General features: G+C 39.6%; 1 protein-coding gene across 1 annotated transcript in view; it reads right to left on the bottom strand.

The window, feature by feature from the left end:
- LOC127415985 (nesprin-2-like) overlaps window positions 1–14,348 on the bottom strand; it is a 119,787-nt gene that overhangs the window by 87,206 nt on the left and 18,233 nt on the right. The window contains 19 exon segments of the mRNA XM_051655070.1: window positions 290–493; window positions 1,278–1,379; window positions 1,770–1,937; window positions 2,223–2,381; window positions 2,571–2,721; window positions 3,040–3,195; window positions 3,789–4,411; window positions 5,265–5,418; window positions 6,313–6,422; window positions 6,833–6,914; window positions 7,392–7,573; window positions 9,545–9,679; window positions 10,109–11,092; window positions 11,182–11,340; window positions 11,435–11,611; window positions 11,723–11,824; window positions 12,350–12,487; window positions 12,895–13,053; window positions 14,109–14,302. Coding sequence (XP_051511030.1) covers window positions 290–493; window positions 1,278–1,379; window positions 1,770–1,937; window positions 2,223–2,381; window positions 2,571–2,721; window positions 3,040–3,195; window positions 3,789–4,411; window positions 5,265–5,418; window positions 6,313–6,422; window positions 6,833–6,914; window positions 7,392–7,573; window positions 9,545–9,679; window positions 10,109–11,092; window positions 11,182–11,340; window positions 11,435–11,611; window positions 11,723–11,824; window positions 12,350–12,487; window positions 12,895–13,053; window positions 14,109–14,302 — 4,139 coding nt within the window.

The raw sequence follows: 14,348 nt of genomic DNA, 5'->3' as shown, positions 1-14,348 counted from the left end.
CATTATTTGCTACTCGTTACTAATAGTCAGAAATAGATGGTGTAGGGGGAGCATGGATTCTAATTCTGGAGAGCATTTTAATGGACAATTTTGTGAGAGAAAAATGAGTCATTAATATTTTTGGTTTTCTAGAAAGAGGAAAAACTGTACAATTCAAATGTTTAAATCTGCTAAAATTTAATTTTGTCAACTTTTAGAAGTTTACTAGCATGCAGATTGCCTCAAAGCTAAAGGATATGGACTTAAAGTCACAAAACATGTGAACTTGTCGTAATGGCAACATGTTCACCTGGATTCTGTTAAGGACCTGTGGGCTTTCAGATGCAGTCAGTGTGCTCAGAGCATCTGTGATGGTGTGGATGGAGAATTGATGCTCTGCTATCTCAGACGCCACCTGCGCTTTGGCAGCTACCAGCTGTGTGAAGACATCGCTGGTCTCTGAAAAGAGATCCTTCAGCTCTGCCATTCTCTTCCTTAGCTGGCTTTCAATAACCTTTATAAATGAACACAAATTAATTTATTGGAATATGAAGAGTGGCACATGTGTCTGAATCAGAGGAATAAGAGTCGTTTGAGAGACTAAATTTTCATAAGACCACAGGGTGGTATAGCCTAGTGGTAAATTAGCTAGGTTGGTAATCTAATCCAGTAATGTAATGCTGTAATTAAATCTGCACATGAAAAAACAAAATATATTACACTCACAGAGCACTTTTTTAGGAACACCTCTACACCTACTTATTCATGTGATTATCTAATCAGCAAATTGTGTGACAGAAGTGCAGTACATAAAATCATGCATATATGGGTCAGGAGCCTCAAATAATATTCACATGAACCATCAGAATGGGAAAAAATGTGATCTCATTGATTTCGACCATGATTGTTGGTGCCAGACAGGCTGGTTTGAGTATTTCTGTAACTGCTGATCTCCTAGGATTTTCACACACAACAATCTCTAGAGTTTACTCAGAATGGTGCCAAAAACAAAAAACATCCAGTGAGTGGCAGTTCTGCGGATGTAAATGCCTTGTTGATGAGAGAGGTCAATGGAGAATGGACAGACTGGTTCGAGCTGACAGAAAGGCTACGGTAACTCAGATAACCCCTCTGTACAATTGTAGTGAGCAGAATAGCATCTCAGAATGCACAACACATCGAATGTTGAGGCGGATGGGCTACAACAGCAGAAGACTATGTTGGGCACTTTATTAGGACCATAGTATTCCTAATAAAGTGCTCGGTGAGTGTATGTTTCTGAAGTCTCGGAGCATCACCTGCAGCTCCAGTGGGAACTCTCGACTCTGCAGCAGCTCCTGGATCTCTGAAGATCTGCGATGGAAATGTTCAATGTTCTCTTCTTGAACCCCTAGCTCATCCTGCTCAAAAGCATTACATTCCACACAGATGCTGTCAGCTTTGACTTGAGCATGTTTTCCAACATTACTTATTTCCCAGGATCTACAATAACCAAAACCAGTTTTGATCTAATACTTCACAATTTTTGTGGAGATCATCAATGATGATGTCATAAATAGTCACTTAAATCATAGCAAAATCATGTATCTGCAAAATTTCCATAAATGTTTGCTTATTGGCCTGCTAGAAGTAAACATGATACTTATTGTGTATTAGTTATGATGGAGTCGACTCATGTAAACTGCAAAACTTAGATATCATCTGTATACTTCACATTGGTCTGTGAGATTATTAGTGGGTTTATTTGACAACTGTATCTAAAATTGTTTGCCAGCTGACACAGTTTTTACCTGCATGGCAGACACGTCCTGCTCAGTCCGAAAGGGTTGTGTCTGAGCAAGCGTCATCAGCTTTTGGGCGGTCCATCCCTCCACCTCTCCAGCCAATAGGAGGAGATTTTTCCAAAGAGAAAAACCAGCTTGAAGGTTATCTATATGACAGTCGGTCTTCTCAGTGACCTGGAAGAACATTTTTGGCAAGTTAATGCCAATAACATAAAACCTGTGCCAAGTCAAATATGCGGATCACGGATGGTCCGCTGTGGCGACCCCTAACGGGAGCAGCCGAAAGAAGAAAGCCAATCACATAATACAAAAGAAGTTTGTGACTGAGCAATACAAGCAATTCTGTATGAGTCATTTGATACTTTAGCAGAACACACATGAATGTGATTTGATAGCATTAAAATTATAAATCGAATCGGGTGATTACAAATACAATGGCGCTACTGAAGGTATACATACATCAAGCCAGCGATCCATGAGACCATCAGACTCACTCTCAAACGGTACATCTGCACAGTCTGGGATCCTTCTCATGAGAGACTGGAGCTGTCTGCACACAGCTCTGAATTCCTCCACCCCATCCCCAAGACCATTAAGCTCTGACTTTATACTGGTCACCTGGGCACATGCACAAAATGTACAGTAAATAGTCATACATTTATTCGCTACTAATCACTACAACTTTGTCTAAATCCATCTGTGTTTATTTTATTATACCCCATATTATGCAGTATATACTGCCATCTAGAGAGCATCAGTGGAAGTCCTGAAGATGGCAGAATTTTCTGCACTTGAAGAATAACATACCTTATTGATCAGTAGATGTAGGTTATCTATGCTCATGTAGGAGGCCTGATCAGTGGTGGTCTGCTCAGCTCTGTGCAAAGTACTGCCCAAGCGATTTCGACAGCTTTGGAACTTCTTCAGTAATTCGGTCAAAGAGGCACACTGCTCACGACTGTAATAGAGACATGGATTAAACGTCTCTATTTGCCATATATAATATATGCTGTCAGAAGACAAGTTCTGCAGGTTTCCAGTGTAATGGCATTTCACGTGCCCCTTTTCCACCGACAGAGTGCTGGTGCCAAAAAATGCTTCGACACTAGCTCTTAAAACTGCTGGTCTCAAACCAGGAACCGCTAACTGAGGCTGGGGATAATGTGGGATAGAAGGATAATGTTGTCACCAAGTAAAAAAAAAAAAAAACTCAAAATAAAAGTAGTTAGCAAAAAACAAAATTACTCCAATTTTCCAATGCATTCAGTTGACTTACCTCTCCGTAATTGCTCTATGGGCATCTTCCCACTGTGTCTGCAGCTCGCTGAGGCCCGTGTCTGAGGCATTTGTCTGTGCATGTGTATCTCGTAGATCCCTAATTTCGGAGCGTAGTGCAACCAGTTTACTCTCCATGTCTGTTAGGAAACGAAACCTAGTGACAAAGAGTAAAAAAGAAAGACATTCAACCATGGGTACTAATGTAAAACTGATCAAATACGATTTTGATCTTTATTTTATTTGGAGTTTTTTGGATTTTTCCCCCTTTTCACCCAATTTGGAATGCCCAATTCCCAATGCGCTTTTAAGTCCTCGTGGTCGCGTAGTGATTTGCCTCAATCCGGGTGGCGGAGGACGAACCCCAGCTGCCTCCACGTCTGAGACCATCAACCCGCGCATCTTATCACGTGGCTTGTGGAGCGCGTTGCCAAGAAGACATAGCGCGTGTGGAGGCTTCACGCAATCCACCATGGCATCCACACTCAACTCACCACTCGCTCCACCGAGAACGCACCACATTATAGCGACCACGAGGAGGTTACCCCATGTGACTCTACCCTCCCTAGCAACCGGGCCAATTTGGTAGCTTAGGAGACCTGGCTGGAGTCACTCAGCACGCCCTGGGATTACTATAGCGAACTAATGAACTCCAGGGGTGGTAGCCAGCGTCTTTACCACTGAGCTACCCAGGCCCCCAATTTTGATCTTTATTCAATTCTGTTAAACAAATAAAACATTTACATTTACCTGTGTTGTAGTGCCGGAAGTGTGGGCTCCTTCAGCCCGTGTCTTTCCAGTGCCACCAGCACCTCTTTTAGTGTGACCTGCAAGGTCATCTTCTTTCTACCAAATGCTCTCTCCTTCTGTTCTCCCTGATCTCTTCCTTTCCCACCTCTTTCAGCTCGCCTCGGCCCTGGAGCCAGTCTGGCCTCTACCTCTTTAGCAAGCAAAGCCATAGCTGACACCATCTCATGACAGCTGCCTAGTTTGTCATCAAGAGCTATCCTCATGCCGGCATCATCCATTGCTCGATCCAGCCGAACTGATTCCTCTCTGGCCTGTTGAAAACTTTGCCGAAAGGAAGGCAATCTGGAGCTGCAGTCTTGTGCAGAGGCTGAGGTGCTCTGAGCTGCAGAGAGGTCTTCATTTGCCTGCTGGAGATGGGATAGGAACTTCCCAAGGGCCACAAGGGATGACTCAGTCTTTCTCAGACGTTGCCTAAGCTCCTCCAAGCATTTTGTGTGGCTGTGGAGAGTTTGCTGCAGAGGGAAAGCTTGGAGCTCAATGTGACTCAGATCAGCAGGGTCACTAATTAAACTTTCACTCTGATTGAGGAGAAACAGCTCTTTCTCGATACTTTCATGTAGATGCTGGACAAAGAACAGAAAGGTAGGATTGTAAAATGAGTTTGAACATGCAAAGTGCATCAGTTCATGCAAAGTGTATCATACTTATTTAATACAGATCTGATTGCATGTTTTCCTGGCTTATGGGGAAGCAAAAATCACAACATTAAAAAGTAGGGCTAACTAGTGTCCTTCTTTCCCAGAAAAGTTTTAGAACCAGGGTTCCCACAATTTTTGACCAATGAATTTCCATGACTTTTCCATCAACTTTCCAGTCATTCATGATTATTGGATTTAAAAATAAATAAATAAAAAAATCATTTAAAAAAAAAGATTCTATCAGAAATAGCCATTTCTAGCCAATGCAATCTTAAAGAGCGGAGCAATTCTAGAAATAATTGACTATAGAAATTTCAATGACTTTTTTCCAGACTTTAAGATTTTATTGATTTCCATTACTTTTTCAGACCTGGAATTCACGTCATATTAAAATGTCCTGATATATCCAGGTTTTCCGTGACAGTGGGAACCCTGAACTATTTCACATATCAATTTTTACTTATTTGGAAATCGTCCTGCATTTTAAAATGACACGTTCAAAATGTTAGAGTAGTAGATTTTCTATAACACAGGATTTCAATTAAATCTCGGCATGTGAAAGGGTGTAAAATACAGGATTGCCCCAGGAAAACCATGAAATCCAGACAATATAGCAAAAAGACAAAATGATATGAAAGGGATATGTTGAAAATGTCTTTTAGTGATGAAGGTATGCATTGTTAAAAGCAAGTAATTGCAAATTGCTAGTTGCTAGTTCATGAGCCTAAAAACATTTATATAAGATTTACTGGCATGTAGATGAATTTGGATGTTGTACCTTTAGGTCTTCATGTAGAGTTTTGGCATCAGCAAGAGTAAAGTTTCTAATATTCACAGGATTCTTATTGATTTGTTTCAGCTGATCTGAGATCAGTCTAATCTGACTGTCAGCTGACTCCAGCAGCACTACTGCAGTTTCAAGGGACTTCACTCTGAGCAATGTAAAAAATAATATTGGTGTTATTGGAGAGTTATAGGAGAGCACTGGTTCAGTCCCAACCATAATATATGCAATCACCTCAAAGCAGGCACGTAACTACAGGTGGGCCCAGGCCCACATGGTTGTTACTCATACCCACCCAATTACAAAGAAAAATTTTGTGTAGCCTAATATCACTCTCATTTTAAATCTGCCTTATAGGCCCACTCATTTTAAGACGACCCCCCCCCCCCCAAACCTGCATATCCCCTGATTCAAAGAGAGGGTTAGTACATATAATGCTAAAAATTGTATTTGTAATGAAAGGGTTAGGGTTAGGTTGGGCTAACCTAACCCTAACATTACAAATTACATTATTAGCATAGCAAATTCTGCACTCAAACTAACATGAATTTCAGAATTGCTTAATATTGGTATGCCCCCCTTTTGCTTTAATGAACTCGAGATGGCATGAACCTCACAATTTGTTTCAAAGCCTGATTTGAGAATCTTTCAAAGAGCAGCTTGTGTGCTTCAGTGGAAGCAAGGAAATCTGACCATATATAAATTACAAAGTAAATAACATGGTTGATGTCACAAATTAGCTTTTTTCATTAGTGACCTAAAAATACTGCACAATCTTCAATATTTATTTTCCATTTTACATCATAGCATCTCTTTTACTGGTTTTAATTGGATTTAGAATCCCATGTTTTCAGTGTGGTCTCAGCCTTTTGGACCACACAGTATAAAGGCCTTAATATTAATTTTTAGGTGTGCCATTTAACTTCATAAAATCAGCTAACTTCCTGAGATAATATTGCCAAAATAGGAAAATATATAAACTTTTTCTAAATCTAAAATCTAAAGGCAGTGACTCGCACATGAACGGCAAAATACAGTTTACCTGCTCTGAGGTTCCTGTGGAGTAACTTTTACTTCCTGTGCGGAGCAGGGGTTGATGATGGTCTTCTCGGGTATCCGTTTCATCTCCACAGTGTTGGTCTGGACAATGGCCTATGAGTGAGTGAGAGAGAGAGAGAGACCAAACCTGCCGTTATTACGAGTGAGGTGAAGGACCCCAGACCGTCCGAACACACTCCTCAGCAGCCCTAGCCAATTTCAGGAGATTAACTCCTTTGAGCTGTCCATGTGCTTAAGGTCAACAACAGCCAATGAGAGCTGTGAAATCCTCACAAGGTTAATCTCTGTGTTTGACTACAAGCACAACACTTGGCCACGTCACCAAAACGTGTCATGTTATCATCAGGCAAATTGAAAGCCCACAGACACACACGTTCCTGTTAGGATAAAGTCATGCAGGCTATATGTTAGTGTGAGCAACTGGTAAAAAAATACTGCACAGGTAATATACTGTATAGATGTAGAAACACAGTGTCACACATGTAACACATGAGCACATGTACCTGTGAGTGGTTAGGGCTTAATGGTTGGTCATCTAGTTGTCCAGTCTCTGTCAGCAGGATGCAACCCTTGACTGCTCCACCCCTGCTGAGAACACACACACGTGCGCACATGCACACAAACACGCAAATACATAAGGCACCACCTAGCTGAGTTTTAGCCAAGCATATACTTGAAAATATATTATAAAATGGAACATTTCAGAGATACACACACAGATATTTTCAGTAACACTCTACAATGAGTTTATCATGAAGAAAAACAAACACTATTGATAGTTAATGCATTATGTATCATGAGAAAGATTTGCTTTGTTAATGTACTATTGTTCATTGTAAGTTCATGTTCATAATGCACTAATTTGAATGTATACAACTTTTAATGATAAAAATAAATTAGTATACATAGAAATTAACATTTAACAAGCTTAATAAATGTTGTTTTATTTGTTGCTAGTTTATGTTTACTATTGTGCTACCTAGTGTTAACATATACAGCCTTATTGTAAAGAGTTACCATCTTTTCTTTATAGAAAGCCAAAATGCGCCATCCGTTTCTTACTTGTCCTGGCATGGTGTTAAGTCACCTGTCGAGTCTGTGTGGTGCTGAACGGTCTCCACCCTCTCTGTGTCCATCATCAGGTGGGTGGTGGCAAGAAGAAAACTCTCTTTGTGCTGCAGACTCTCATTAATTGTTTTCAAGGCTTCCAGACACCCTGAATGTTCAACTGCTGTTGCACTTTCCTGAGGGTTTCAACAAGAAACCATCAGCAAACAAACTGCCTCCAAGCTCTTCACTAATACAGATGAAATGTTTTTTTGTGTGTGTGTGTGTGTGTGTGTTTTTAACAGATGGAATGAGGAAAAATAGGTATTTAAACCAAATATTGAAATATTTTAATACAATTGTGGTTAGTGAATATCCACCACTGAATATCAACACTTATGCTACTTTTATAAGGGTAATAGTCCCCCGGCTATTTTACGGTGGTAAAATTTTTTAATACCCTATTAAGGGTAATGAGACATGGCTAACTGCCTGTGATTAGAGAGCAAAGCTCGCAACATGTGAATATATAGCTGCAAGGCAAATATGTAAGTGCCAATATTAGTCTGCCCAAACATGCATAGTCAATAAACGACCCCTATAAGAACAAATCAATCTCAGATGATTTAACCATTCTAAAATCAACTAGCGAACAATTAAACTATTGAAGATCAATAACTTTTAGAGACTATCATTAATTGACAGGGATTCCATGTACTGTATAAAAGTGTATCAGTACTGAGCAAAACTTCCAGAAGCAGGACTAATGTGCACTTAATGCAGTTATGTTCAGATGCAGAGGCACACAGATTTAAATATCAGACTGCACACACACTGCGAGACATAAAGCTGTTAGTTTTAATTTAACATTTTGAAACAGGCAGGATTACAGGTTGCCTACTAGGGCTGGATATCGATAAAACAAATTGTGATTCGATTCACAAGCTCTCAGTTCGATTCAATTTCAATTTGATTGATTATTTTGGGTACATTTTGTGTATATACCCAATTCAATTTGGGTGTATTTCAGTCATAATGTTAATATTGCTTACTGTACATATGAAGTCAATTTCACGATTCTCAATACCAATTTTGATACCACAAGAAAATACTAGCTATACAAATCCTAACTAAGTTTCAAGTTATAACAGTCAGTAAAAAAATAAGCAAACTAATTACAAGAAATAGAACAAAAACAGCAATACAACAATGATCCAAATTAAGAAAAATTAAGCAAACATTCAGAAATTGAAAAAGTAATGAAAATTAACATAAAATTACTTATTTCACTGTATAATTATAATACATTAATACATCTTAAAGCTACTTAAGTTATCCAGCCAAGTGCAGTGAGTGGTGTTCTTGTTTTGTTTATTAATATTAACGACATACTAGAGAGCGGCAGGTCTAGTAGACTGCATTTACACTTCAAGTCCGATATTTTGATACAAATATTTTGTCCCGTAATTTACTTTCACTTTAGACATACGGTAAGTATCTGGCTTTGTTTACATTAATGTCTCACTAAGATGGGCACTTTTATGTAATTGTGAAGTGTATTTTACCATTTACGGTAACGTGATCAACCAGTGTTTGTCTTGCGATCAAGCAGAAAGCTCTTCTCGCACAGAGTAAATGATAGATCTTGTGACATTGAGAATCGATATCGTGTTAAAATGAAGACTGTGATTAATCTGAAAATGTATTTTTTTTAGCCAACCCTACTGAACTCCTAAAATCAGACAAATAAAGCCTGCTGTCTCTGCATTAACATACTGAACAACAGATAGAATCGCTGTAAGACTGTGCTAATATCCCTAAACAATTTCAGCTGTTGCACAGAAGCAAGCATTCTTAACTACAAATATACATGACCAGGTTTGGGCATATCAAGATGTATATTTAATTAAACCATTTGATATTTACACACATAAAATGGCTCAATGTCTTTGTAAAAATCTAAATGTCCCTTACAATTTTTCAAGAATGTGATTGCAACACAAACTTAAGAAAATTGCAAACACAGCCGAAACCAATCACAACAATCTATTGATCTACTAGAATACAATTTCTTAAGGGAATGCAGTGGTGCTCTGGTTTGTGTTAATGTCTGTCCTGAGCAGCATACTGAAAATTAAAAAACAGACCATGTTCTCTCTCTCTCTCACCTCCCACTGGACCCTGGCAAACTGACAGAAGAGGTCCATATCTCCAAGCTGGGCATCAGAGCAGAAGGCCCCCACTCCCTTCACAGCTTCTAGGAAGTCCTCCAACACAGCAGGCCTGAGAAGCTGTGATGCTGCCTACAGAACAAAAACATCTACAAGTTGCAATCAACAAAATCAACAACATAACAGTTGTCATTAATAGCTTACAGTTGCATGGAAAAGTGCAGTATGTGACCCCATTGTATTTTACTGGATTTCTGCACAGATGGGTCATAAAATTTGATCTGATCTTCAACTAAGTCTCACCAAAAGACAAACATAATGCACAATTATACTTTTCATGTCTTTATTAAACACATCGTGTAAACATTCACAGTGCAGGATGGAAAAGTATGTGACTTCTCCAAAAGCTACTTTCAGAGTAGCTACAATCAATGAGACCAGGGCAATGTTGGCCAGACCAATGTTCGTAGATGTTTTCTTGCACCTTAAACTTCTTAAACCACTATTGGATTGCAAATAAGTTATTGTATTGAAAATCACCAGCTTTTATAATGGTCTCACCTGTTTTTTCCTGGGTTGCTTGTTACTGAACACAGTGATCACATCCTGTATGTGGTCCTGCAGGTGCTGTTTGGCTTTTTCCAGTCTGCTTTTGGCCAAAGCTTGAGCTCTGGCATACACCTCATTCCGTGCTGGGACATGAGGAACAGTTGGAGCCTTGCTTTGGCCTTTCTTTTTTTGTTTTGTGCAGATTGATGAGGGTTTTGGAGATGGGTCTTTTGGCAGACTGTCAGATAATCCAAGGATTGGTTTCTGAAGAGGTGAGTCTCTTTGTGTTTGTAGGTGCTTTTCCATCTTTTGATGTTTTCTGGGTTCTTGGGTTTGTAATGGCTCGTGTAGCTGTGGAAAGATTTGACTCTTGGGGAGAACCCTTTGCCTTTTATGTAGGGTGGCCAATGACGTTTGAGGTTGTGATTTTGGTGGTGTACCAAGGTGTTGTTCAACTGGCATTCCAGGTTCAGTCACTGTAAAAGATGTTTGCAAAGTGCTTAGGCTAAATGAAGGTAAGGATGGAGAGTGTAGAGGGTCTGATGGTCCAAAGCTACTGGTTTGGCTGGAGTCTACAGAGATAACCTGAACTTCAGTCTGTGGTTTCATTTGGGTCATCCTACCAACAACAGCTGACAGCAATGGCTGTTTGAGCTCAATTTGCTGTACATGGCATACACTTATCTTGTGATATTTGGGCATTTTATCATGAAACTCAGGGTGTGTGAGAGGTAACACTTGGCCTTCCATGCAACTGTTGGCTCCCAGTTGTGCCTGCAGGTGAGAAGAATGGTCTTCTTGGTTCTGAGGCTCTATTGGGCTTTCTAGAGGAAGTTTGGTGCTTCTAGGGAACAACTGAGCTTGGTGTTGTTGAAAGGTTTGAGTATGGGTCTCATGTTGAGAATATGCTCGCACAATAACCTTAGGAGAGGTCTGTGCACCATCAGGCTGTCCTTCTCTCTTTACTCCCTGACAACTGAGCATCTCAATAGCCTCCTGAGAACATATGAAAGAAGACATGGAGTAACAACATAGTGATTTGAAAACTCTTATGACTGATACAGTGAAATGATGTAATCAGGCACCTGACACTGAAAGACAGTCCGTTTCATTCTGTCTTGTAGGACTAATGTGCTGTAGTTTGGCAGAGAGGGGGTCTTTTGCACTGATGCCACCAAAGTCTGCAGGTCCTCACTTTCTGTCACCACCTGTCCTTCTAAATCTAGACCTCGCGAGATCAGCGCCTGTAATGGGAATCATTAAGGGATGACAATGTGAAGGCTTTGTTTGAATCTATCAAACAACATCAAGACTCGAAACTATGCTGATTCTGCTCACTTTGGCCCTGGGATGTGGTCCCCGGTGGCCCCTATGCTGACATTCTTTAAGATGCTGGCAGACCTCTTGGGCTTCCGTGATCCAGTTTTCAAGCTCGGCCACTCTTCCCTCTAGCAAGGATGCCGCTCTCTGGAGGCCCTCACATGACTTGTCCACACTGCTCAGAGTCTCGAACATCTACCAAGAAAGAATGAGACAGAATAGGCCAGTTCAGCCTGAACAGACTTTTAACCGACTATGCGTCCAGAATACGTCCAATTTAGTTTACCAGAAAGGAGATTACATCACCTCTGGTAAAGTATGTCTGAGTTTCTGGAGAGTTTCTTCCTTGCAGTCTGGTGATGGAGATAAAGTGTCCAAATCCAACTCTGATATCTTCTTAATGATGTTCTGAATGTGGGGAGAAAAAGACAAGCATAAATGACCAAGACAAGAGTGAATATGCAAAAAGAATATGAATGTGATAAACAGACAAGAAAGATGCAAGAAAAGAGACCAAGAACAAGTTAAAGCTCAATTGTGTAACTTCTGTGGCACTAGCAGACCAAACTGAACTGCGTAAATAATGACTGTTTTCAAACAAATTTCCTGACCCTGTCTCTCATTGCTCCTAAAACAGAGAGTCTCGACCCAAATTTGCCATTGATTGAGAAAATGTTTCTGTGTCAGCTGGATGGCATACTTAATAAAACTGCAAATATTCTGAAAGCTCCTCAAGAGTCACATTGTTTACACACTTAAGGAAGTCAAATTACGAATGGCTGACTTGCATAATACTGTAATTCTCAGTACATTAATCTATGACAGGAGAAAGCATTTTAAAGCATCTTAAATGAGAAAGCGAGAAAAACTAGTATAACAGTATGACCTTTACAAAATTACAGCTCTAATGCTGGGAGGTATATGCAATCAGACCTGGAGCTTCTTCCTACACACACGTAGAGGTCCAGACAACACCCCCACTGCCTCTCTAAGCACCCATCCTGCTTCCTGCATCAGGCTCTGAGCAGTTTGTACACATGGGACTGCACTAGTGGGCTGAGGCGCCACTGTCTGAAAACAGGAGAATTCAGCACACGTGTCATTTAATATAATTAACAATGAAGAGCTTATCATATTGTTAAACAACAACAATCACAATCTATAAAAGAGTGTAGAATGTTAAAAGACCTAAAAGAACAAAAAGTACACGCAAAGCAAAACAGTAAGTACATATGATCTAACGCAATGCTTTAGTGGTTTTTAAAACACAATAGTCTAAAGTACCAGCTTGTCAGACAATGACTCAAATAAAATGAAAACTAGCCTGTAAAGATCTACTAACAAGTTAGGCAACTTTGAGAGTATCAGAAAAGGCTGGGTTTTGGCATTTTAAAGTCAAAACTGCTTATTCCATTCAGCAGAACAAGCTCATGGTGAAATAATTGACTAATAACTAGGGCTTGTGTTTAAAAACTTACAAACTTGGTCTTTTTGATGAAGTCAGCCCACTGCATGTTGAGTCCACAGAGCTCATCTCTAAGAGAGTGGCTGGTTGAGGCATCAGTCATCTCGATGAGAAAGTTTCCCACCTCATTCAGCTGGGCATGACGTGAACTCCACTCAGACAAACGCTTCTGCTGCATTATGAAAAAGGTCACCTGACAAATTAATGAAAAAACAACCACAAAAACAGCAAAGAGCAACAGCAAAACAAACATCTGTCATGCCTTAACTAAAGACATTGCCTTTAGAATTTTAAAAATGACTTACACCATTAACTTTAATTTTAACGTATTTCTCTAGAGTATTTAAAATGGCCTCAAGTTTTTGGAAACTTAAGCCACAGAAAATAAAAAATTATGGATTTAATTACATGCATTGCTAACTTCCCTTTTCTTTGCCATTTTTGCAATTACTTTTAACCAACTGGTCCCATTCAGTGGATTTTAGTGGATGTCTGAAGCAGGGTCAGAAATTAAGGGGGGCTCAGGGCAAAAATGCCCCCCAAAAACAAAAATGCCCCTGAAATTCAAAATATATATATATTTTTTTTATAACATCTGAAATAGTTCTTAATTTTCTATTTTAAGCCTAGTTATAAATATTATCACATAAAATATGATTTGATGTTAATTTTATGATTGGGAGGACATGTATTATCAGTCCAATTATTCAGATTGAGAATTTATGCTAATGAATTGTGTTTATCTGAATAAAATAATGACAATTTTATTTGTTTAGAGAGAAATGCCCTCAGAAACGTAAAAATCAAATCCACGGGGTTAATAATTGCCCCTTAAAGGAAAAGTACATTTTTGACACTGGTCTGAAGGCAGTTCACCTCAAGTTTACACAGATGTCCTAGCAGAGTAACCACAGGTGCAGTTTATATGAATTATATAAACAATATGAACTATGGACAAGTTTTGAAAACAAAGTGTTCAACTCTGAGTGTTCATTTGAAACATTGAAATACCACTTGGATTTTGTTTTATACAAGTCACTTCCAGTCCACCAATCTGATTAGACAGGCAGCACAACAGCACTCTTGCTCATGTGATATTGCATAAATCAAATGCATTGACATTCATTCACTTTTTACGCAAGTGTGGCTCAACTGTCCAACTACGTTTTGGACCCACTGTATAAAAGGGCATGACTTTGAGAATGTTTTCATTGGCAAATGCTGTACCTCTTTCCCTTGAATTTGTAATTGGCCTTCCTGCCCCAACCAGACCTGTAATAGATACAAGCAGTCTTTGTAGGACTCCCATGCGGCCAGCACACTCTCTATTGTGCCCCTTACGGCATCTGTGGCTTCTGTGGACACTCCTGTCTCATTCTCAACTTCCTTTACCTGCCTGTTCACCATAAGAGTGTCTTCGGCTGGATTAAATAAAAAATAAAAAGAAAAGAGCAGGATAGAAGGCAC

This window comes from Myxocyprinus asiaticus, chromosome 25, assembly GCF_019703515.2.
Source record: "Myxocyprinus asiaticus isolate MX2 ecotype Aquarium Trade chromosome 25, UBuf_Myxa_2, whole genome shotgun sequence".
In the NCBI taxonomy this organism is placed as follows: Eukaryota; Metazoa; Chordata; class Actinopteri; order Cypriniformes; family Catostomidae; genus Myxocyprinus; species Myxocyprinus asiaticus.
This window is presented reverse-complemented; position numbering and strand designations above follow the sequence as displayed.